Below are 25,342 nucleotides of genomic sequence, written 5' to 3'. Positions count from 1 at the left end.
CGTGATGGAACGTTTTGCAAAGAAATAAAATGAAACAAATGTCATATTATTGGGATTTATGTAACATAAGATTATTCGATAAAGAATGCAAGTCTATAAGCTAAAGTTTTCTAAGTAAAAGTATGTAGTAGTATATATTCACACAGCTGACTCGACTCATGCACGGCTGGATTTGTTCCATACGCCATCTATAGGATGACAGCAGTAGACCACCTTCAAAAGACCACTAATTCTTGCATTATAAATGCACTGATCAGAAGCTTTGAATATGCATGGAGTAGAGTTTATTGTATATATCGTCTAATGATGTAAAACATAAAATTAAAATCACACTGCCATGTGCAGAGTACAATTTAAATACAGTTAGCATCTAACCATAAATGCGTATTATTTATTTAGATATTATTTAATAAATTAATGTATTATGATGTCAAGTATATAAGGGTGCACTGGATGTTTGGACAAAATATCCCAAATACGTAAAATGTATGTATCACGTTATTTCATAATATTTTATATCTATTTATTTCCTGAAATAAATAGATTGAAATGTGACTACCTGCAGCTAATATAATACTGAAATAAAATAAAGCTAAAATGATAATGTTATAAAGAGGCATTGAATGTTAAAAAGCATTCCTAAAAACAATTAGATATATTGTACATTATTTTATATTGTATTTGATTAAAAAATCAGTTCCAGGAATACAAATAAATTTCTGACACTAGTTAAGTTCGAATATAAATAGGGAAGGTGCAGTGTAGAAGAGACAATGTGGCATTTTTATCACTGATAAAAACGTATATAAAGATGAGAGACCAGCAAACGCACAATTATACCTTGTCAACGCTGCAGGCCCTCTAACACTAGCACAAGCGGTTTGTGTCGCGCCGGTATGTGTTTAGATAAAGTTTTGACATTCAAAATGCAGTGAAAACATGGCGGCGCCCATGAAATGGAAAAGACTTGTGTTCTCTGGGTATACTCCTGCTTTCTCCTGGGTTTTTACGAGGATAACAGATCGCTTTTTCAGGACACATGAGCGGAGGAGAGGGTAAATGATAGCGGTCGTTTGCATTACATAAATACAGTCGATAGAAATCGCGTAATATTAAAGTCAAGCGTGTTTGGCTAATGTTAGCATGTGGTTGTGTAAAGGAGAGATCTTAAATTCATTTGTGGAGTTACAATTGTCAATTGAGCTTGAGAATATGAGTCGTAAACATTAGACCAATAAAGATGGTTGCTGCCTTTGATTTGCTAATGTTCATTATCTTATTTCCAGTAACTTCTTTCTTAAAGATATAGCTCACCCAAAAAATGTGTTGAAAGGAAATGGTGACTTCTTAGCATATTCTTTTGTGTTCCACAGGAAAATTTAAGTCTGGATAAGGGTAATTAAATATAAAATTGATATTGAAATAACCTTCGTTTTGGGGTTATTTAACCCTTTAATGAGCTGTTAAACTGCACACTGGTTATTTAGATAGTAAATCAACGAAATAACTCCAACTAAATAAACCGAGACTGCAGGCAGATGATCAGATATGGTGTGTCAGCACCTTATATTAAAATAATTCTATTAAAATAAAATAATCTGATTCAGTCGTGTATAATCTGACAGCTCAGCTGTTTACCAAATCCTTGGACGTTTGTTAATGTTAACCACCAGATACTTCTTTAAAAAAGATGTGGCCCAGGTTGGCCTTTAGTTGATCAGATGTTCTGCCGTTATCAGATGTGCATTGCAATGAAAGAGGTTCATTCAAGAAGACTTTAAAGCACTGGTTTTACAAAGCAGCCATTCACTGCTTGCATTCTTCTGAAAAGGTAGCTTTAATCAAATCAAATTTTCAGTCTTATATAAGTGGAGGCCTTTCCTGAATTTTCTTCACTTGTTTGGGCAGATGTGGCATCTATAAAGGGCTTTGAAACATGGGTCTTGTTGATACATCTGGGAGATGCAGATAACTTGTATAGATTCGTAAACTCACCCACGACTGACCTTCGCGTTGTTTTACGCTCAGTCTCCGCAGGGTCATGGCTCTCTCAGAGGCGCCTCTTTTCATTTTGTTTTCTCAGGAGTTATGTGAGATCTACTGTAGTGTGCGGCGAGACTGGGTTCTGTGAAGAAAAGCACCGTCTGGGTTGTAGAGAACTCGGCGTGACCTTGGTGTTTGGCAGTAGATCTGAGTGAAGGGTTGCAGTTTGAGACCTCATGCTGTGTCATACAGACCATATTACTGATTTTGTCTTCTGAATACTGTTGCATTTGGAGCTGGACTTAGGGCCCTGTTCTGAGTAGTTGGAAATCAAGTTTTGAGAAAAATCTTGTTGTTAAATCTTGTTTTTTTTTGTTTGTTTTTTTCAGAATCAACTATCAAATGTACTGGTTTATATATTGTACAGTCAAAACCTCTCTCTAACGTTAGGTTTTGGTGTAATTGCATGTGCTAACGAAATGCTGAAATGTATTCAGTAATTTTTTAGTTATTATTACCATTTCATTCACTGCTCTGAAAACCAGGAAGCAACAATAAAGATTTCAGATCAGATTTTCACAAAAAGAATTACCATTATAAAATGTGTTAGAAAATGTAAGTGTTATAAGTGTTTTTTTTGTTGTTGTTGTTTTTGTCCAAATAACAAAGCAAAAAATCTTGTTGGGTTTATTGGCGTATTAGGTTTTTAATTGGCAAAAATAGTTGAAAATACACTGCTATTCAACCATTTGGGGTCAGTAAGATTTTTTTTTTATAGAAAGTCATACTTCCATTCTGCAAAGTGACAGTAAAGGCAGTTATAATGTTACAAAACTCCTGTCAATTTCAAATCAAATGCTGTTCTTCTGATCGTTCTACTTATCAAAAAGTCTTACATTACTGAAATCTTACAAAATCTTACATTATTAATAGTAAGAAAGATTTCTTGAATGCCAAATCACCATACTGGGATGATTTCTGAATGATCATGTGACACTGAATACTGGAATAATGATGCTGAAAATTTAGCTTTGCCATCACATGAATAAATTCCAAGAAACCAAGCATCAGTTCATATCACTGTTCAACCACCAGATTTTACAATATTTACTAATACCGTAAACGGAAAGAGGTTTGGCAGTCTTGGATTCTGATTAAAGGTTTTCTCTGCCCATTAATTCTGTTTTACTTCCTGTCATCCTGTAGGTCCGCTGTGCTGCTCTTGGCCCCTCTCCTGGCAGAGGCGGACTCAGCCCCCCTGGCCTCCTCCAGACCTCCAGGCTTCACTGGTGTCGAGGGCCTCCACTCTCGGTTCCAATGGATGGCTGATCATGTACCTACTTTCAGGGTCCCTGGGGGCCGCATACGCATCCTTCACTCACCTGATGAGTTTTATCAGGCTATGAAGGTATGCGAGTGTGTGTGTGTGCATTTACTGGGTGAAAGCCAAGTAATTGCACCTTCAGAGAACTGAATTTTCAGTAAATATGACTATAAGGTTGTAAAAACGAAATCTCTGATATCTTATTACTAACAGATAATATCTCACTTCAATTAGTGCCTTTCTAGTTATAGTCATTTATATTTTTGTCGTTGTAAAAATATATAATGTTGGGTGATACTTACAAGAAAATTATGTTTTGTGTGGATTTGTGCCAAATGTCCATTCTAAACATCATCATTTATCTATTGGTATTAGGTTTATGATTTTTTACATTAAAAGTAAAATTCTAGACTTTTTTTCTGTAGTTAGATATTTAATAGGTTTATTGCAGTATTGTAAAAAATGTAGCCTATTTGCGAAATATTTCTCTCTTCTTTTTATTTAAACTAGTTTAATCTTGCCATTAAAATAGCTTGAAATTTTGGTAAAATCCTTTTTTTCCATTTCAGAAGTTTGTCTAGCTGTGTTTATCTAGAGAATAGTTTTATTGTCTTGAATCACTTTTTTATCAGTTTGTTTTGTTATAATATAGCTTGTTAAAAAAGCTTTACTCAGTGTTTCTCAATCAGTTTGTTGTTCTTTTTTTTTGTTTGCCAAGGCTCGTATCAAGACAGCCAAGAGTCGTGTGGTGATGGCATCACTGTATCTGGGCACAGGACCATTAGAGCAAGACCTCGTATGTAACCCATCTGCACACGTTACTGTCACTGACCGGTAAATAAAACATAGCCCAAGAAGGAAAAGGCTGTTTTTGTGCAGTTGACTGGCCTGATTAAGAATTTTACATAAGAGGAAGCTGCTCAGGGAAGTTTAGCATATCTCATCTTCTATTTTTTTCCGCTGTAAGATTAAGACGATCAGGTATAAACAGTAGCTCATGTCACAACCAAAGTCAGATCTGCAAGCATATTCTGAAAAATGACCTCAGCAGAATTTAATTTTATCAACAGAATTTGATCTGGTGGTGTTGCTAAATCTCAATCTATCTCAGTGTACACTAAAGTGCATTTCCTTGTTCAAATCAACATGCAAAACCTGCCAGATAAGCCATAAGGTTATGCAGCAGAAAAATAATCAAATTAAAAAAATAATGCAGAACCCTAGTATAGGGTATTCAGTGACTTACTGATTTCTTTTGAAGGTGGATTGCATGGAAGAGGCTTTAGAGTGCTCACAGGAAGATCATGCACCTGATCTCAAAGTGTCTTTTCTGCTGGATTATACCAGAGGCTCAAGAGGTCTGTTTTAGTCTTTCTTTTACTCATTTCAGACTCACACACACATGCTCAGGCTTTGTTTGGACAGACAGCAGTTGGCATATCCTACCCTAATCCTTAGTTGTTGCAGTCTGAACTACAGAAACATAAGATTATGTAATACCATCTAAATCACATTGATAAGTGGTTTTCACTAATTCATTCATTTATGGTCACATTGAAAAGAATGACATAAAAGTGAGCAATTTCAGGCACACCATATGCATGTTTGTATAAAATAAAGTGATGCATCTCATGAATTACGAAGTCATTATATAAGTCAAACTATATTTATCAGATATTGACTTCACTGAACATGTGGATCTGATTTCCTTAATTAAATGACAGTGCTGACAATCAGTCCCAAAGGTCAGATTTCAAAACCAGATTAGATTGTGTGGTGTGTGAACAAGGCCTCGTTTCATCACTTATTCTTAAACCTCCCTCTGTATTATTCTTTTACTTTCTTTCGAACTGCATTTTGAGCATTCTGAACAGTCATAGCTTGATATTTTCGATCACTTTCCTGTAAAACCATAAGAAGGAAATAATGCCTGCAGGAAATCCCCTGCCAATGTTCGTTTCCCTTTGCGAACACTGACTAACATGTGTACGCCATGTCTATACTGATATAACTGCATGGGTGTGATTTTGGAGGATTTCCAGTTTTAGTAATTGTAGGTTGGAGTTCAGACCTCCTCCCTGTTTTTTTTTTTTCCCCCTTTTCTTTTACCTTGCAAACTACTTGACAGGAACTGTTAGTCATTCCATTGACTGCTTTCAATGTGCTGTACAACTCACCCAATGATGTTGTAAGAATTCATAATCTAATATTTCAGGGTAACTGAAGCATCACATTGCGCATAGAGCTTTATTTTAGTGGTTCAGGTTCTGCATGATCTCCTGAAAACGACTCTCAGTATGAGAAGATTATGAGAAGGCGTTCACAAAGAGAGAGATGGGGGTTTTTAATGTGTTGGCGACGTCTAGCATGAACTGTTGGCAATGCGTACAATATCATCTTCTATGTAAATGAGCAGTGACGTCATGTGACGCCTACCAATATGAGTGCACCAAGGGGTCAGGGCTTGGTTAGTTAGCAGTGTCCCATTCCCAAAGCATCTTTCTCCTTTGACAGTCATTACAATAGCTGTATAGCTGTGTATGATTTTTAAATGTTTTTTATGCTTGCCAAAAAGCAGTAACATATTACAATTTAAAATAATATTTTTTTTATTGTAATACATTTTAAAATGTAATTTATTCCTGTGACAGCAAAGCTAAATGTTCATCAGCCATCGCTCCAGTCTTCAGTGTCACGCATCATTCTAATATGCTGATTTGCTGCTAAGGAAACATTTCTTATTATTGTCAATGTTGAAAACTGTTGTGCTGCTTAATATTTTTGATGAGTCCATTATTATTTTTTTAGGATTCTTTGATTAATAGAAAGTTACAAAATAATTTATCATTATCATTTGTAATATTTTAAATGCCTTTCCGTCACTTTTCATCATTTTAATGCATCATTACTGATTAAAAGTATTAATTTCTTTCCAAAATAAATAAATAAAAATAATGACTCCAAATGGCTTGAACAAGTTTTGAGTTTCCAAATAATAAAAAGGACTATTTTTACATCTGCTGTCTTTGGTATCAAAGCTATAGAGTGCTATAGTTGCTAGTGAAGGAATTGGAACTCATTTTTAACTTTTATTTGTTCCCAAAGGGCAATTTGTTTTACAGCTTTATTTCAATAAAGAAAATACAAAACCTAATATAATAGAATTCATTATACTATATTCTTGGGTGCTATCAGCCAATCAGCATTGCCATGACAAGCAACCTCCATCAACTTTTAGTATGAATTCCCCTTTTACGCTTAAGTGTATGCACTGATTCATTGCTTCTCATTTTCCCCTTTGTTGTTTTTGAATCTAAAGGTAAGCACAATTCCCGCACAATGTTACTGCCACTGCTCCAGCGTTTTCCCGAGCAGATGAGAGTGTCCCTGTACCACACACCTGACCTGAGGGGGCTGCTTCGTCTTCTGGTTCCTGAACGCTTCAATGAAACCATCGGGGTACAGCACATCAAGGCATACCTTTTTGACAACAGTCTCATCATTAGTGGGTGTGTACGCACAGCAAAAGCGGATACGTCACATGTTCGCAAACATATGTTATGGCTGTGTAACAAATATGCTTGCAATCTGAATACCATCAATTCTCTCAGACAAAATATTCCCATTGCTATTGCTCTTCATGTTTCTAGGTTTGTTTTTTGACCATATGGAGCTCATGCAAACCTCAGTGGAGGAGGTGAATATTTGTTCGCACACTCTTGAGTGTGATATGATGATATCTCATACAGGGCCAATCTGAGCGACTCCTACTTCACCAATCGTCAGGATCGTTATGTACTTCTGGAGGACTGTGAGGAGGTGGCTGATTTCTTTGCTGAACTTGTGGGAGCCGTGGGCGACGTGTCACTGCAACTGCAGCCTGACAACAGTGTGCACATGATGGAGGGAATGGTGCATCCCTACAAGGGTAAGTGTTTTTTTGAAAGGGAGGGATCTGTTTAAACAGATGCCACTTCCTTAAATGTAAAATGCCATATGTCATAAGACAATGAGAGGGGATTTTAATGAGAATTTCTTTATAGCGTTCATTTGCATATGCTTTCTAAAGCTTCTGAAATGAGGAATTGCATAAGTTAGAAACCACATTATGTGAGATAATAGCCCAAACACATTCACAAAATGCTAAACGTAACTTCCCTAGCTTGGAGACTGATTGTGAGTGATAGATTGCGGAGGATGCAGCTAACTACCGTAATCTGGCCTACTTTAGTGAAATTTTATATCATTGTTCCACCGCTACAATCCAAGAACCTGATTTGGCTTTATTTTCCTGAAAGTGCATTCAAATACACCACGTGCATATGCCTGATGTTAAAGAATTACTGATACCATGGCCCTGTTAACTTGAGGGGGAAAAAAATATATATACACAGTGGGGAAAAAAATTATTTGATTCCCTGCTGATTTTTACATTTGCCCACTGACAAAGAAATGATCAGTCTATAATTTTAATGGTAGGTTTATTTGAACAGTGACAGACAACGCATTTCAAAAAAGTTATGAATTGATTTGCATTTTAATGAGTCAAATAAGTATTTGGTCCCCTGTCAATCAGCAAGATTTCTGGCTCCCGGGTGTCTTTTATACAGGTAAGGAGCTGAGATTAGGATTACTCTCTTAACTGAGTAGCACTTTCTGAGCTTGTTATCTGTATAAAAGACACCTGTCCACAGAAGCAATCAATCAATCAGATTCCAAACTCTCCACCATGGCCAAGACCAAAGAGCTGTCCAAGAATGTCAGGGACAAGATTGTAGACCTACACAAGGCTGGAATGGGCTACAAGACCATCGCCAAGCAGCTTGGTGAGAAGGTGACAACAGTTGGTGCAATTATTCGCAAATGGAAGAAACACAAAATAACTGTCAATGTTCCTCGGACTGGGGCTCCACGCAAGATCTCACCTCATGGAGTTTCAATGATCATGAGAATGGGGAGGAATCAGCCCAGAACTACACGGGAGGATCTTGTCAATGATCTCAAGGCAGCTGGGACCATAGTCACCAAGAAAACAATTGGTAACACACTACGGTGTGAAGGACTGAAATCCTGCAGTGCCCGCAACGTCCCTGTGCTCATGAAAGCACATGTACAGGCCCGTCTGAAGTTTGCCAATAGCCACTTTTCCGCTCTCGAGCCTGTGCTTTAAATAAGACTTGAGTGGGCTGATAGCCTCGGACCTGTTGCACAGGTTCTGCAAAGAGGAGCTGGATAAAAATCCCTCCTGAGATGTGTGCAAACCTGGTGGCCAACTACAAGAAACGTCTGACCTCTATGATTGCCAAGAAGGGTTTTGCCACCAAGTACTATGTCATGTTTTGCGAAGGGATCAAATACTTGACTCATTAAATTGCAAATCAATTTATAACTTTTTTGAAATGTGTTTTTCTGGATTTTTTTGTTGTTCTGTCTCACTGTTCAAATAAACCTACCTATTATAGACTGATAATTTCTTTGTCAGTGGGCAAATGTACAAAAACAGCAGAGGAATAAATAATTTTTTTTCCCCACTGTATATATATAAAATTTTAAGATACATTTTTTAGCAAATATAGTCTTTAAAAACAAAAACAAAATTAACTTGGAATAAAAGGTAACTTGAGAGGGGAAAAAAATTAAATATATATATATATATATATATATATAATTATACAATTTTATATATATATATATATATAAAGACTAATAAAAGATTTTTTTTAGCAAATCTTTACTTATTTTGTCACTATGAATATTCTATATTTATTACAAAACAAAAAAGGTAAATACAAAAATGGCCCTGACCCTGTTAACCCCAAAAAAACAGACAAGCTAATAATAATAATAATAATAATAATAATAATAATAAATACATTTTTAAAAAGTTTTCAAATTGAATGCCATGGCCATGATAACTGAAGATTTAACGGTTTTTGTAATTAATGAAGGAATATTCATAGACAGGAGACAGAATTTTATACTTAATTTTATATTCTATATTTTATATAGAATTTTATATCTAATTTTCATAAGAATGCCGCATGCTTTCATATGTATGTGCTGAAAATAAAGTCAACAGCTTAATTTATGCACGTAAGGCACAGTGCTACACCGTAATGTGTATCGGTTGGTTAAAATGGACTGTGTGGAACGAATATCTATTATTTATTCAGAGCATCTTTGTTTAGGTGCACCTAGACTTGTCTAAGTGCAAGTGATCAGACAACTTCATCAGCATTTTTTTGGCGATGAAAGTATTCCTGATAAGAAAAATGAGTGACACTTGTGGTTTCCACCCACTCTGACATGCATGAATCAGAGGTAATGATGGTAAGTCACTCATTTCCTTGTAACGCCAGCATTGTGGTAACACACTGAGTAACAGGAAGCTCGGAGCCTGCTTGCTTGCCTCAGGTCTCTGTGATGCTGAGCTTCAGCCATGACTCGATGTGTCTTACGGTCCCCAGGCTCAGCCAGGAGCGCGAAACGAGTGAATGAGTGATTATGCTCATTCAGCTTCGCTCCATATCCGTAACCCAGCGCCGTTCGATGACATAATCGTGGTGGAGTGGGGCCACAGTTTGTCACAGATCCCAGAAATAGTGCAATGATGTCACCTTGCTGGTGGTAAGTGATCTGTGCTGGGAGGGTAGGAAAGGAGAGATGCAGGAGGATGATAGGTTCGGGAAGGAGCTATTTGGACCTCGATACAGTCTGTCAAGACAATGAGGTCAACGGGAAACGATAGACTGATAGCCAACAGCGAGAATTGTGATGTATGACGGTAAAAGGAAGACAATATCAGACGAAAAAGCACAGGCGCTCGAGTCAGGGTGACATTTCTTTATTCAGCTCTTCTGCGAATGTATATGTTAGAAGAAAAAACCTTATCTTCCAGTAAGAGTTACTAGAGCGCTGGTCCATTGAGAAGCTTATCCGCTGAGTCGGCAGTTCGGTCCTGCCCCGTATCTCCAGTAATTGGATCCCACAGTCTGTCGGTAAGAGCCACTGAACTTTGTGGCCCTGTTAACTGGATGTGTTTGGACCTCTGAGGCCTGGAGGCTTGGGGTGGCTGGCTTTGCATCTGTGGGGAAAGCCCCTGTATCCTTCTTCAAAGAGCCGTTTATTTGTTCTCCGCCGTCCACACATATTTGCAGAGGCTTTCGCTTTTTCTTGTTCTCTGCATTTAACAAACAGATTATTCTGAGCGGCTCTTGTTGCACATTTTCCGTGTTAACCAAATAAGCTCAGACACCATGGAGCAGCAGGCTTCTGCCATACATTTCCAACATGCAGCGTTCTGCTCTGAAGCTAATTCATTATTTACAGATTATCTCTCTTGCTATGACTCACCGTGGCACATTATGTCTAGCAGAGGCGCCAGGGTTTGACAGAGCGCCTTTCCAGACGGTCAGCAGTTATTGACCCGTCTCTGAGGTTTTGATCATGCATTTGCAGGATCTCGCATGAGCAAATACCTGATAGAATGGATTGGATTGGAGGGGAATGGTTTGCGTCTTGCATAGCTGTTCAAAAAAAGTGTAAACAACCTGTTAAGATCAGTTTCTTAGACTCGTTCTGTTTATCATTTTAACATTTTAACTTGATTGGCACAAAGCATCTTTCCAAAATCGTTCTGTTTATCATTACTATCAGGTATTTTAACTTGACTGGCACAAAGCATCTTTTCAATCAAAACCTAACGAATTATGCTGCTATGCTAACTGAAATAGAACCTCTTAAAAGAATAGTTCACCCAAAAATGAAAATTGTCATCATTTACTCACCCTCATGTCATTCCAATCCTGTATAAATTTTTTATGTTGAACACAAAAGAAGATATTTCGAAGAACAAAACCATTGACTTCCATAGTAGGGAAATAAATACTATGGAAGTCAATGAGGACCAACAACTGTTTGATTACCAGCATTCTTCAGAATATCTTCTTTTGTGTTCAGCATAAGAAAGAAAGTCATACAGGTTTAGAATGACATGAGGGTAAGTAAATAAAATTTTCATTTTTGGGTGAAACTATCCCTTTAAGTCACTTATATTGAATGTTCTGCATAGGCAGAACTTTCTCACGTAAAGCACATGGGAGACTCGTAATTGGTTTTACAATAGCTCATTGATAAGCTAGTATTTTAAACTATTGTTCCAAAGTTTGGCGTAATTTTTTTTTTATTTGCTTTTTTGAAAGAAAGAAATGAATACTTTTATTCAGAAAGGATGCATAAAATCAGAAGTGACGGTAAAAACTTTTGTGACCCTGAACCACAAAAGCAGTCATAAGGGTTTTATACATCGATTTATACATCATTAATAAGCTTTCCATTAATGTATGGTTTGTTAGGATAGGACAATATTTGGCCGAGATACAACTATTTGAAAATCTGGAATCTGAGGGTGCAAAAAAATCTAAATATTGAGAAAATCGCCTTTAAAGTTATCCAAATGAATTTCTTAGCAATGCATATTACCAATCAAAAATTTATGGTAGGAAATGTACTAAATATCTTCATTGAGCATGATCTTTACTTAATATCCTAATGATTTTTGGCATTAAAAAAAATCAATAATTTTGACCATGGCATGGCATTATGACAGTTGTTGGCAATTGCTACAAATATACCCCAGCGACTTAAGACTGGTTTTGTGGTCAACTCCAGGGTCACATTTATAATGTCACTAAAATGTATACTTTTAAATAATATTTTGAATGTTCTGGTCATCAAACCAAAAAATCCGGAAAAAATGTATCACAGTTTCCACAGAAATATTAAACAGCTCAACTGTTTTTAACATTGATAATAATAAAAAATATTTCCTGAGCACAAACTTGACAATCATGTGACAACGAGGTCTGGAGTAATGACTGATAAAATATATTGTAATAGAAATGTTTATTTTAACTTGAACTAATGTTTCACAATATTACTGTTTTTACTATATTTTTGATCAAATAAATGCAGCCTTGCTGAGCATAACAAAACATAAAAATCTTACCCACCCCAAACTACAGTAAGCTAAAATATGTACTGTAGTACACAGAAATGTCAGATAAAATAGTCAAATTTAACTTTATCAATCTATTTGTATCTGTATTTGTTATTAGTGATGGAAATATAGTTATAATCATCATTTGGGTTTTAATGCTATTTTGTATGCTGTTTGTCACTGATCTCAACACAGTGTATTATAGGATCATCTTCTCCATAAAAGTCATGAGTGATTGTCCAAAACCTAGTTTTTGGAACAGCTGTGTTTGATATGCTGCCTATGTTGGCAGCTGACTAGTTTTTGGAACACAGTCTAAATGTATCCAATATTTAAGTGTTTCAAGTGATGCGTGTTCTCAGATGTGGTCTGTCTTGTGGTCTAACAGGTAACAGAGCAGACTTTTCTGCATCGGCACAGAGACGGATCATGGAGGTGGTGAACACGGCCCGTGTCCAGCGGAGCATGCTGGAGGCAGAATGCTCGGAGGTCCCAGACTCGGACGTAACGGTGCCAGATGACACCTGGATCTTTCCACTTGTGCAAATGAAGCCTCTTGGCATTCATCTGGATGAACAAGTAACCAAACGACTGCTCACAGAGGCAGGTGGAGACGCAGTCGTCTACCTGACATCGGGTTACTTCAACCTTACACGCACCTACATGCAGCTGGTGCTGGGTGCAGCAGCAGATTATCGTATCCTCATGGCCTCCCCAGAGGTTAATGGATTTTTTGGTGCCAAAGGAGTAGCAGGAGCAATTCCTGAGGCCTACATTCACCTCGCCCGACAGTTCTACAATAAGGTGTGCATTTTTTTTCTAAAGTTTAGCAGAGGGCTGGGCAGTATAATGTGTATATATACCCGTGTTGACAGAGATGAACACTTAAGTGTAGACAGCTCTGTTATTTATAAAAGGAGCAATTTATTTTTGCCAAGTCATGCCACCGACGTCTAGTATAAACATTATGTAACTATAGGTTTTTACGGTTGCCAGGCACCATTACAAATTGCTGCATTAACATATAATTCAACTGATTTGTGAACTTACTGTTGCATATAGTATATCGGCTATTTTATAACCACCAAATATATTTATAACGTATTACAATTTTACATCTTTTGTTTTTACTGTTTTTGTACTCATGCCAAACTTCGCATTCATTTTTTTTTTTATTAATAATTTTTTGACTTGTTTCCAAAAAGTATTTAATTCTAGATTATCAATTTAAGAATATTGCATTAAATTGTGATATACAGTAGAGTTTAAAAGTTTACAATTTGAGTTTATAATGTTTTTGAAAGCTGCCTTCATTTGGTCAAAAATATATAATGAAATAATATTGCAATTTTAAAAACAGTTTTTTTTGTTAACTATCATTTAAAATGTAATTTATTCCTTTAATGACAAATCTGAATTTTAAGCAGCCATTACTGAAGTCTTCAGTGTCACTTTCAGCTTTCAACATACACATGGTTTATTTTACCTCATCTAGTTTCTGGATTTATTATCACAAACACACTCTTTGTTTTATGCAAACTGGTAAAACTCAAAAGCTAAAACTGTGGCATTCTTAATATTAATTCCAAATTATATTAATGTCATTCTATCTAGAACAACAACAATAAAAAGACTTTGTATTGTGGCTCAGAGGTTGCGTAAGCGCAATTATTCAGCAACCTCAATTACAAATAACATACTTGAGATCCATGTTTGGATTTATTACACTTAGTCACTGTGAGGGTTTGATGGCAGATTTAGTTGGAGCAAACAGTGCAAACTACCATTTTGAAGGGACACAGATGCTGTTTTACACTTCCATTTGAGAAGAATGTCCCGGTTTAGATCAGGGGTGTCCAAACTCAGTCGTGGAGGGGCGGTGTCCTGCAGAGTTTAGCTCCAACCCCAATCAAACACACTTGAACCAGCTAGTCAAGGTCTTACTAGGCATACTGAAAACTTCCAGGCAGGTGTGTTGAGGCAAGTTGGAGCTAAATTCTGCAGGACCGAGTTTAGACACCCCTGGTGTATTAATTAATAAACTCCAACCTACATGCTTGATGTATTTAGCTCTTTCAGCACTTTTCCCATAGTGTAAGAAAGGGTGTGTGTAAATAGTTGCCAGGTTGAAAAAAAAAAAAAAAAAACAGGGCAAAAAAATGTCCTTTTAAAAGTGAAGTGAAGTGACATACGGCCAAGTATGGTGACCCATACTCTGAATTCGTGCTCTGCATTTAACCCATCCAACGTGCACACACACAGCAGTGAACACACACACACAGCAGTGAACACACACCCGGAGCAGTGGGCAGCCGTTTGTGCTGCGGCGCCCGGGGAGCAGTTGGGGGTTCGGTGTCTTGCTCAAGGGCACCTCAGTCGTGGTATTGAGGGTGGAGAGAGCGCTGGACATTCACTCCCCCCCACCTACAATCCCTGCCGGCCCGAGACTCGACCCTGCAACTTTTGGATTACGAGTCCGAATCTCTAACCATTAGGCCACCATTTAAGAGAGAAGTTTAAGAGAGAAGTGTTTATGGAGGGATTTCAACTCTTGACATATGGCAACCCCAAGTATATTAACTTTTTTTTTTATTTGTTTGAAGAAAATAGAGAAATTTTGGATAAAGTGTTTTAGTTAGTGATTAATGTCAGTGTTGTCAATTAATATTTTCCGTCTTAGTTTTCTTTAACGAAATTAACACTGTTTTGCAGTTTATAATTGTTGCTTGTTCTGTGGATGGTGCTGCAGCTACAAATGCACTCAGTTAGCTAGGTTTGAGTTCTGCTGTTTTATTACCTTAGAATATGTGTGTATATATATATATATATATATATTTATTTATATATTTTACGTTTGTTCTTGTATTGTTGGTTTTTCTTAGACTGCAACACTCATCATCGTGTTTGTTTCAGGTATGTCAGCTGGGCCAGCAAAGTCGTGTCCACTTGCATGAATACCATCGCCCAGATTGGACATTTCATGCTAAAGGTAAGTGTTTATCTTCTGCACTGTTTTTTTTTAAACACTGACGTGGATCAGCCCAGTTCCCAAAAATTGGGTGTAACAGGAAAGCTCATAATTTAATGCGCAGAGCAGGTTTCCCAGCACCTCTGATTGAATAGCCTCAGAGCTCTTCCTGGACAGCTTCAGGACACAAAGGCTGCCAGACACATGTGATGTTTTCCCTGTAAACCAGAGGTATGCTTTGGCCACGTTTTCTGGCTGTTGTTGAATGTTAAGCTATTTCAGCTTTACTGTTTCAGTATGTTATTTAAGACAAATCAAATGCACCAAAGAGCCAAAAGCAACTTGATCGCTACAGTGTTATTTCTCAACCTGCTGTCTGTGTTTGTAACTGTGAGTGATTTTAGTTTGCTTTAAAAATGAATGAATTCATAATAAATTTGATTTGGTTGTTCAAATGGCTTTAACTGAGTCTCCTCATACACTTTAATAAAAGCCCCTGACCTGAAGGGACAGAATAAAATAGTGACGTCTGGAGAAAAATAGAGGCTTGACAAACCTGAGCAGCGTCAGTGGAATTCAATTTGAGGCTCCTGTTGAGAAGTCTGGCTTATTAGATAAAGCCTTGTCATGCCGTCATTTCTTGTAAACAGTGGAGCTGAAGTGGGAACAGACAGGGTGCAGAGGTCCCCGCAGCTGAACTACAGAGAGAATCAATGAACATTAGCTGCCACTCTGATGCTGGCCTTCAACCTACATGAGGCCCGCGTGGCACCTCAACAAAGAAACGGTTAGGTGGACTCAATTAAGACTTTTGCACTACGTGTCATGCCGTAACTATACCTTTCTGTCACCAAAAAGCATGTTTTTCCATTGGCAGCAAGTAGGTTGTTTACTTCAAGTGGAGTCGCATGTCAAAACCGTCGAGATGAATGTTCAAGTTCACAGCTCAAAGAACTTGGTTATTTCTTATTTTGTTAGTAACTTCATATGTAAAGAAAGGTTATCAGTGTATAATACACAATCAGACATATCAACACTTACATAACACAACATTTATCAAGTAAATGAAGTCAAATCCAATTAAGTATTCTTAAAGTGCAAGTGCAGTGGAAATGCTATCGGACAATATTGGGGGGAAAAAAATGATTCCACAAATGTCAAATGCCAGGAAGCAGAATGATGTCCATTCCAAGTCAGTTTTTGCAAAACAATTGCAAAGATAGTTTAACCCAATTGCACTTCCTTTCTGCTTAAGATATTTTGGAAACCATGATTAAAAAAATATATATATATTTATGTGTGTGTGTGTGTGTGTGTGTGTGTATATATATATATATATATATATATATATATATATATATAAGCATAAAGGCACATACAATCGTGTATAAAGGCTAATTGCTGGATTTGTGTGCATAAGGAAGTCCTCAGGAATATATTTTATAGTATTCCCGTCAGTTGTTACCTGATATTCAGCTTTCATCAAGAATACTACCTCAGTCCAGGGTTGTTATGTTTGGCAAGTGTTTGAAGTGGCAAGTCATTCCTGCTGCCTATTAATAGAACATTTGTTTTGTGTACATAATTTGACTGACACTTTGTTTGTGTTTTTTTTTCCTCTAGTGTATAGTCATGCATTGTTGACTCTGAAAATAAAATATTTTTTTCTGTTGCATATACACCACACCTTTTAAACTCATGTGACCAGGAAACCTAGATACTGACACTATCAGCTGCTTTTGAGGCATCTGCCACATCTGCATATTTGTGAATGTGAAGGCACCAAGATTATTTTTAGAGTGGTTTGAGTCATAATAAACAATTGTCCAGAAATATGAAGCACTTATCATCGTTACTGGTCTAAAATGTTACATTCAGGGTATTTTTTCCCACTCTTCACAGGTCTGTGGTACTATGTGGGAGGAAGAGACCGCCCCTGCCTCACTCTCATTGGCTCCCCAAATTTCGGCTATCGCTCTGTTCACAGGGATCTGGAGGCTCAGATTGTCATAGTAACAGAGAATGAGAAACTCCAGATGCAACTGCAACAGGTTGGACTTTCTCTGCACAGCTGTTTCCTACAGTACCCCATGGGTTGAGCTTTAATAGTTGTTAGTACTAACTATGAAATTAATGGCTGGTCATTTGTAAGGGCTTACAGGAAACACAGCTGTGCTCAACAAGTATCAAGTGATTTGTTTTATTGCAGTTTTGTTTTATCACCCTGCTCTATAAATCTTGAAAGGGATAGCTCACCCAAAAATGAAAATTCTGTCATTAATTATTCATCCTAATAATACCTTGATATCTTAATAAACATCTTAATTTGTATTCCGAAGATGAATGAAGGTCTTAAGGGTTTGGAACGGCATTAGGGTGTGTAATTAATGACATAATTTTCATTTTTGGGTGAACTATCACTTTAATGGGCACCAGTGGTTATGATAATGGCATAATTCAGTATTACTGTGATGGTCCGTAACATTACAGCTTTTCTTATGCTAGAAAGCAATGGAGGTCCGTTTCTTATCTCAAACTGCATTACATATAAAGGATTTGTTGTAGACATTAACCTTTACTGGTTGTTCTGGGAACAGAGGCTATAATAAAGTCTAATTAATTGGGACTGTCATCAGTTTTTATAGTTTGTGAAATGTAAGTTTCCTGTAATCTTTACTTATCAGGTGATTAAAAGATCAATTAAAATCAGTTCCGGAGTAATCTTTACGAGAAAAGCACTGAGATGACATAACACTTGAGATAGCAAGGTTTACAAAAGATAGTTTAAGTGAAATCTTGTTTTCTGTCTTGTCCAGGAGCAGGAGGGGTTGTACCAGAGTTCAACGCAAGTGTCAAACTCCACGTTTAATCAGCCAGACCGCCATGTAAAGCTGTGGGTGAAACTGCTCACTCCACTCATCAAGAACTTCTTCTAAAGTTCAGCAGGCCTGAGGTGATGGATATCTCACTGTCTGTGACAGGTTGGTTGCTGATGTACCTTTTGAAACACGTTTTAATCAGGCATAGTGTTAGTGGTAGTTTCAGACATGAGCAATTCCACCTGGAAAATCCATCTTAAGATAGGAGCTGCGTTTTTGAATATAGAAGCCAGTTATTAGCTAGGCCAAACTGGTTATTATTGTGTCCAAGCTGGTTATTAGCTGGTCAACCTTGTTCCAAAAACCGTCTTGACCACCTTAAAGTCAACATGAACCTTATTTACCGCCTTAATACTTGTTCTTGGTCTTATTGTTAATGATTCATTGATGGCTGTTATTCCAAAGAAAATATTTTCATCCTAATCTTTCATCAAATGTTATAACTTGCACTTCCTATTCCTTTTCTAGCGACGATGTTATAGATCTTATTGTGAACAATTAATCTGTGCATGTTTTTTGCAAAAAAAGAAAAAAGTAGACCCTGTAATGTTTCTTTAAAATAACACAACTGGGCCTATGGGTGAAAATTATAGACTTCTATATCTTGTTTTATAATAATTAACACTAAAAGTCCTTGCACACCGCGTCCGAAATCTTCGTATGCAGTTTTTCAAATTTTTTCATATTCGTTGTCCTTTCCTATCAAAATGCATGCTACAGATGCGAAAACGCAGAAAATCGAACCTGGTCCGAATTTTTTTTATGACGGACGAATGTTTTGGAGGCAGTGTGTAAACGTGGTTGACACAAAATGAGGTCATATTTATTTTTTAACGTGCAAAAATTGACTTGCTGTGCAATGACCTTAAGTATTGTTCATTGTTAGCTCATGTTAATTAATGGTTGATATCAATGTTAATGTAGTTAACTTGGGTTAACAAAAAACTTTTTTTGTAAAATATTAGTTTTAGCAAAGTACATTTTTCACAATCCAATCAATTCCCAGTGGATAAAATCATGTCTCCCTTATTTATTTTTAGTTGATTGTCCTGTTTCATATGCTAATGTCACATTACTGAAATGAAATGGCTTACAAATGGCAATTCACGTTGGCTTTAAGCTGCTGTGACTAGCGGCTAGTAACCCGCTACCATCTTAAGCCGGATTTTCCAGCTGGGATGGTTCAGTGGTATTGGGTATTATGTGCGTTTCATTATGTTGAAGCATAAATGAGGCATTCGCATGAAATGCTCAGAAGGTACTAGCCTAAAGCAAACAAAAACGGCATTCAGCATTTTATTCCGCTTCCAAACAAATGACTTGGCTCTCTTGCGCTCAGTATAGTCAGACTTTCCCCGAAGATGGATATACAAAACCCCAGCTTGCCAGACAGCGGCTTCTAAAGAATTTACATTTGTCACTCCAGTGGTTCCTTCAACCAAATCCCCGTCACACAGCCCAGCGTAGAGCTAGCATGGTCCGACCACAGCATGAATCTGGCCATCCCAGCGCTGTCAGGCCCAGACTTCAGCTGCACTGGCAGTGACCTCCACGAGCCCTCCGTCGCTCACATCTGGAGTCTGTTACAGCTGCTCTTTCTGCGTGCTGCACGATTCCTTCCCTCGCCTCCATTTAATTACTAACATTCTCTTTCTGACTTGCTAAATGTCAGGATTTAAGATTATATTTAACTTCAAGCCAAAGCCATTGGTATTAACAAAATGAGGCGGTTTGTATGTTAATATGAAAAATCGAGCTAAGCTGAAAGGTCTCAGCCTCTTTTCCTATCATTTAGCATGAGCAGTACACACAAAATCAGCTGAAAGCATAGCAGAGGTGGAATAGCTGCCATCCACAAAGTTGAACCCATCTCCATTCCTTTGTATTTGTTAAATAAATATTTTGATGTTTTCAGCTATTAATATGAGTGTACAGTGTACAAAATGCTTAAAAAAAAAAAAAAACAAGTTTGTTCAATTAGACAACAAAATGCCAAGTGGTTTTTAAGAGTCAGGAATAGCTTGCTTTTCCAGTAGCTGACTGGACTTACTAGACAGTAAGTGTAATGATAGCTATAATGTTTTAACAACCGTTTTATGGGAATAGGGAAGTCCACAGCTATAGTGATAACAATAACAAAGTAGTTGGTATTACTTTGAGGACAATTTTTTTTTGACAGCCAATCAGAATCCACCCGATTTAAAGAGCTTGAGCATTTAAAGCGGCAGATTACAAAGCATTATCATCCATTGGTGTATTCCTGGATAATGTTGAAATCCATTCTACAGAATTCTAAGAATGTTTTCCCAAATTCAGTGCAGAACAGTGGAGGTGTCACTTACTGGGAAGAATTCCTCTACTATTTCTTTGTCAGTGAATCACATTTCTAAGGAAATGGCCGTTACAAAAATTCCAGTCACTGCTTGAAAATGTGTATTGTATTCGAAAAGTTATCAAAAAATAAAGGACGTTACGTAATAATGCTATAAAGTAACTCATGACTTGCAGCAGGGTTGTCTGTAGTCAAGAAAAGTTTCATTTGACAATCATTTACTTTACTTAGTACTCCCTCTGCCCTCTAGTGATTATTCAAATGCATTACAATAAAACCAGATTTTTGTTTTAATAGTGCTGTTTTTCAAGGTAAGCATCAGCATACTAAGTATTAAACTTGTGCTGTGCTGCTGACACAAATGATATCTTATTGGAATTAGTCAGAAAATGTAGAAATCTAGGTTTTATTTGCTATGTCACACTATGGTTCAAATGTTTTGGGTCTGTACATTTGTCATTTTTAATCCACATATATGAAAGAAAATACTTGTATTCAACAAGGACACATTCATTTGATCAGAAGTGACAGTAAAGACATTTATACAGTACAAAAAGATTCAAATAATTATTCTTTTTAACTTTCTATTCATCCAAAAAATATTAGTTTCCACAAATGTATTAAGCAGCACAACTGCTTTCAACACTGATAATAATAATAATAAGAAATGTGTACATCAGTTTATTAAAATGACTTCTGAAGGAAAACACTGAAGACTGAGTAATGGCTGATTTGCTCTCAGAGGAATAAATGACATTTTAAAATTTAATTAGAAATATTTTAAGAAATATTTAGAATTTTCTAGAATATTTAGAAATATTTTTCAATGTTACTGTTATTACTGTATTTTTGATCAAATAAATGCAACCTTGAGGACCATAAGTGCCTTTCAAAAGCTTTTTAAAAATCTTACCAACTGAAACGGCTGAACTGTAGTGTATTTTGCAAAGTGTTGATAATAAGAAAGTAGTATTAGAGTATCACCTTTATGATCACCTGTTTTTTCTTTTCCAGATGAAAAGTGGGACTACACGTGTGAGATTTGTAAAAGAGGCATTTGCAAATATTGATGGTTTGCTGGATGCAGATGGTTAAGATAAAGATGACTGTCCCAGCGAGCTCCAGTGATGTTAGATTCAGTAACAGTCATTCTGCTTCACACAACCTCATTGTTAGGAGAGAATGCATGTAAATCCAGTTTACAGTATTTGCTGCCAGTGTGATAGACACATATTTGTAAGCACTATGGCAGATATGAACATTTGTCCATCAGTTTGATATGCAGTGCATCTAACGTGTACATATTTTAGTTAATTTAATTTTTTTCTGTGAACATTTGTGTTGTTTTGTCACTTTAATAAGATGCTGTTCAACAAAAACCCATACCATTTCTACTTCATTTTCATTGTACTTTTTTACTGTTTACATTATTTTTGGTTGAAAATGTCAACAAGCAGTTATGTCCGCATTAAAGGTGGGGTATGTGATTTTTCAAAAAGGGGCGTGTCTACTCATGATATGAAAGAGAGAGCGCTCAGTGAACAGCCGAGCCGAGCGACAGAAAGATGGAGATGGCGGATAAAAAACAAAAGAGGAAAATGTCTGCGGAACGATAAGGCAAGAAGTAGGACCCGTGTAAATATCTGATCAGCTTTACAGCGCTGGAGAGAACTCGAGGAGTGGAAGGCCTGGGATCGGACGCCGAGGTTGCTTTGGTTCTTCTCGATAGGTTAGTAACACTGTTTACACCGGCTGTGCCGCGATGCAAAAGCTAAAGTCTGCCTACACTGGACGCGATAAAGAGACCGTTGAATTTGTGTCAGTACGTCATAAATAGAACGTGGCAGCAGTTCTCTGTTGGAGATTTGTCGCACTGCATCCAGTTTAGACATGAGGTGCATCTCAATCAGCTCCTTAGCTCTCGAGCTCGTGAATCAGTTTATCGTGTACACCTATTCGGTCACTGGTAAGTTCCCTGACTCACTGCATGTTGGGACAGTGGTCACTCGAATTCCAGTGACATGATTGCGTACAGCGTCAACGGACAACATTGTAGAACGTCACCACTTGAATTAATAAACAAGACGAATTTTTTATATTTTTTATTCTCTTTAAACATCGTTTTGCTTTGTTTCAGAGAACTAATCGTTACCTGGGTTGCGCAGATTACGTATGTGTGGGGCGGAGTTATCAAAATAGGGGCGAGACCCTTTTGGGGTAGGGGCGTGTTTGTTTTGGTGATTTCAAATATCAACATTGGCTTCCAGAAATCGCTTACCCCACCTTTAATGTTCACTTCATCAAAGACGATGACATTACGTTGATCTCGCACATTTATTTCAAAAACCCTTAGTTACCTCAGCCATGTGTAAAATTTCCATATTTCACATCCACTGCCTGAATTCTATGGAAGCTTGTGTCCGCCACAGAATTCTTTTTAAAGGTAATTGCAACATCTCACAATTTATTTCTCACCATTCATACAACTCACAACTTGAAATTCCTGAAACGTCTGCATTGTAAGAAATAAACGTAAAAAAAATTGACGCAAAAACCTTTTTATTTCATGGCAGAAACTAAATGTGTACTGAAAATGAGCATGACTTTCATCAGAGATTACACTCAAACCTTTACACAGTATGCCTGGGATGGATTTGAGCATCATGTTTGAGTAATCACTTATTTAAAGGGACTTCTGTAGTATTGGTTCAACATCAATTGAAGCGCTGCTTTGCAGAAGTTAAAAACAATGTTGGTTTTGTAATAAAAACTGTGGTACTACCCTTTTCCTCAATGTTTTAATTTTGGTGCCAATGTGCATTGAGTAAGAGCGTTTGCTTATAAGGTTTATTAACACATTGAGACCAGATGACGACTTTTGTGACTTACATGTAACTGGATTTAAATGTTACGAATGACAGTGTTTGGAAGAGAAAAGACTTTTGAATGGTACTGCTTTCTGCTCTTTGAGATGAGATGAGGCCTTAAAGCCATGTCGTCTAACGCACAAGAACTAAAAAAAAAAACGGGCAAAAATGTACTATATAAAGACTTTTTTTGGTCAATGTTTAAGTGGTTTTTAAGAATAAAAAAGGCTTAAACAGTCATGGTTGAGAGTTATTTGATGTGAAATACAGATGCGTGACCTTTATTTTTGGTCACATCCACTGTAAAACACTTTTTTTCCTGGTTATTTTCAGTAAATGTCAATATACGGAGAAACTTTCAAGTTCATTAAGAAACCACAAATTAAAGGCACTGAGAGGTGGAAAAAAAAAAAAAGTAGTTTGTCTTCTCTATGAGAAAAAATAATTACATTTAGTCATTTGGCAGACGCTTTTATCCAAAGCGACTTACAATTGGGGAATACAAAAAGCGATTCATCTTGAAGAGGCAATCAGACAGAGGAAGTGCTCGTAACACCAAGTCTCAGTCATTAATTAATTGTATTTGTAAAGCTCAAATCACTTCAGATTTATTTTAAGCACAGGAATACATAGCAATGGTGAAATAAACTTAACGGGTCTTTTACACCCCATTACTTTTGCACAAAGTATCTTTTGACAAAAAATAAAACAACCTATATGTTTAAATATGTACAGCATTGATAAATTAGTATTTAAGAGTTTTCTCTCAACAGTGCATATAAAGCAAAAAAAAGTGTGTTTTGGGGGGGGCGTTAATTTAACCATTTAAGTTGGTAAAAAACATAGTAAAAATAAACTCTTAAATCAGTAGTTTAATTTTTTTCTTCCATAAGAACCAAACTTACTGAAATGTTTTTGGATTTCACAGTCTTTCAAGGCCACCTCTGAGATCAGTGAATAATATCCTGATATTTTAAATAAAACACTGTGTAAGCTATATAAACGGCATCAAAATAAAAAAAATATTAATTTCATGAATGCACTCAACGTCAGTTTTTAGGACAGTATAATATAGAAAGACAAGCTTTGGCAAAATGTGAAAAATGTCTAGCCAAAAACAACAACAAAAAAAATAAATATGACAGCAGATCAGAAACGAATAGAAAAACAAAGCTAGATAGTCTCAAACAAAACAAGGCCATAACTCTCCCAGATATTTACAGTACATAGCAGTGTAAAAATAGGTGTACAATTAGCATTTAATATGTATCAAAGCACAGAGAGGAACGGTCATGTCTGCAGCAAGCTTACAAAAGCTCAATGAGATCCACATTCAGTCAGACCTGCTGATTTGAGATGATGATGTACGTGATACTCAATGTCCGTTCATGAGAATTAAACAAATGTCAGACAACTTCTCAGAAAACCAACTGCACGATAACCTTCAAAACTCCAGGCCATTCCTGAGATTAAAATCACTCCGATCCAGCGTTATGGCTTCCGTTTATCAATCGTCTCTTCCAGGTCCATGTACAAACATCCTTTTTGCAGGTCTCCATGCAGCCCTACTGTCTCTTCAGAGATGAGGCTTTCTTCTTCCTGGCAGCAAGCATCTCGTAGAAAGGATCTCTGCTTATGGCAGCCCTGGAGAGAATGATAAAGGAAGAAAATTATATTTTTTAGTTTTTTTACTTGCTTTCTTTTGGCATCTGATGGAGCATATAGAGCAATATAGTGAGAATATAGTGAAATTTCCACTATTTACAAAGCATTTCTGCTATTATATAAATGTGGGAAAAAATACAAACATTTTGATTGAACATTTTTATAAAAAAAAAAAAAAAAGTAATTATTATAAAATGTAAAAGGTTGCTAGCATGAACAAGTAGCAGTGCAAAATTAAACAGAGTAAAAATATTTAATTTTTGATCCATCTAGGAAATTTCCACCATTACAAATAACTTTTGCCATTTTAATCACACATGAATAAT

The 25,342-nt window shown here is 36.7% G+C and overlaps 2 protein-coding genes across 7 annotated transcripts in view; one reads left to right on the top strand and one right to left on the bottom strand.

Moving 5' to 3' along the window:
* Window positions 1-922: 922 nt before the first annotated feature.
* LOC306852524 (CDP-diacylglycerol--glycerol-3-phosphate 3-phosphatidyltransferase, mitochondrial-like) lies at window positions 923-23,590 on the top strand. Of its 2 annotated transcripts, XM_079389419.1 has the most exons (11): window positions 923-1,055; window positions 3,190-3,391; window positions 4,026-4,103; window positions 4,569-4,665; window positions 6,627-6,816; window positions 7,057-7,235; window positions 12,694-13,109; window positions 15,219-15,294; window positions 17,176-17,324; window positions 18,090-18,254; window positions 21,499-23,590. In XM_079389419.1, the coding sequence occupies exons 1-10, from the start codon at window positions 940-942 to the stop codon at window positions 18,207-18,209; spliced, it is 1,623 nt and encodes a 540-aa protein (XP_079245545.1). In that variant the 5' UTR covers window positions 923-939; the 3' UTR covers window positions 18,210-18,254; window positions 21,499-23,590. The 2 variants fall into 2 exon arrangements, with proteins under 2 accessions (XP_079245545.1, XP_079245546.1); XM_079389420.1 differs by lacking the exons at window positions 17,176-17,324; window positions 18,090-18,254; window positions 21,499-23,590 and adding an exon at window positions 15,924-16,067.
* The window catches only part of LOC306852525 (cytohesin-1), a 64,466-nt gene continuing 62,698 nt past the window's right edge, over window positions 23,575-25,342 (bottom strand). For all 5 annotated transcript variants that reach the window (XM_079389423.1, XM_079389421.1, XM_079389422.1 and 2 more), the window contains exon 13: window positions 23,575-24,995. In XM_079389423.1, the coding sequence (XP_079245549.1) occupies window positions 24,917-24,995 (79 nt within the window). In that variant the 3' untranslated portion in view covers window positions 23,575-24,916. The remainder of the gene's footprint in view (window positions 24,996-25,342) is intronic.

Source organism: Barbus barbus (genome assembly GCF_936440315.1).
Source record: "Barbus barbus genome assembly, chromosome: 32".
Classification (NCBI taxonomy): domain Eukaryota; kingdom Metazoa; phylum Chordata; class Actinopteri; order Cypriniformes; family Cyprinidae; genus Barbus; species Barbus barbus.
This window is presented reverse-complemented; position numbering and strand designations above follow the sequence as displayed.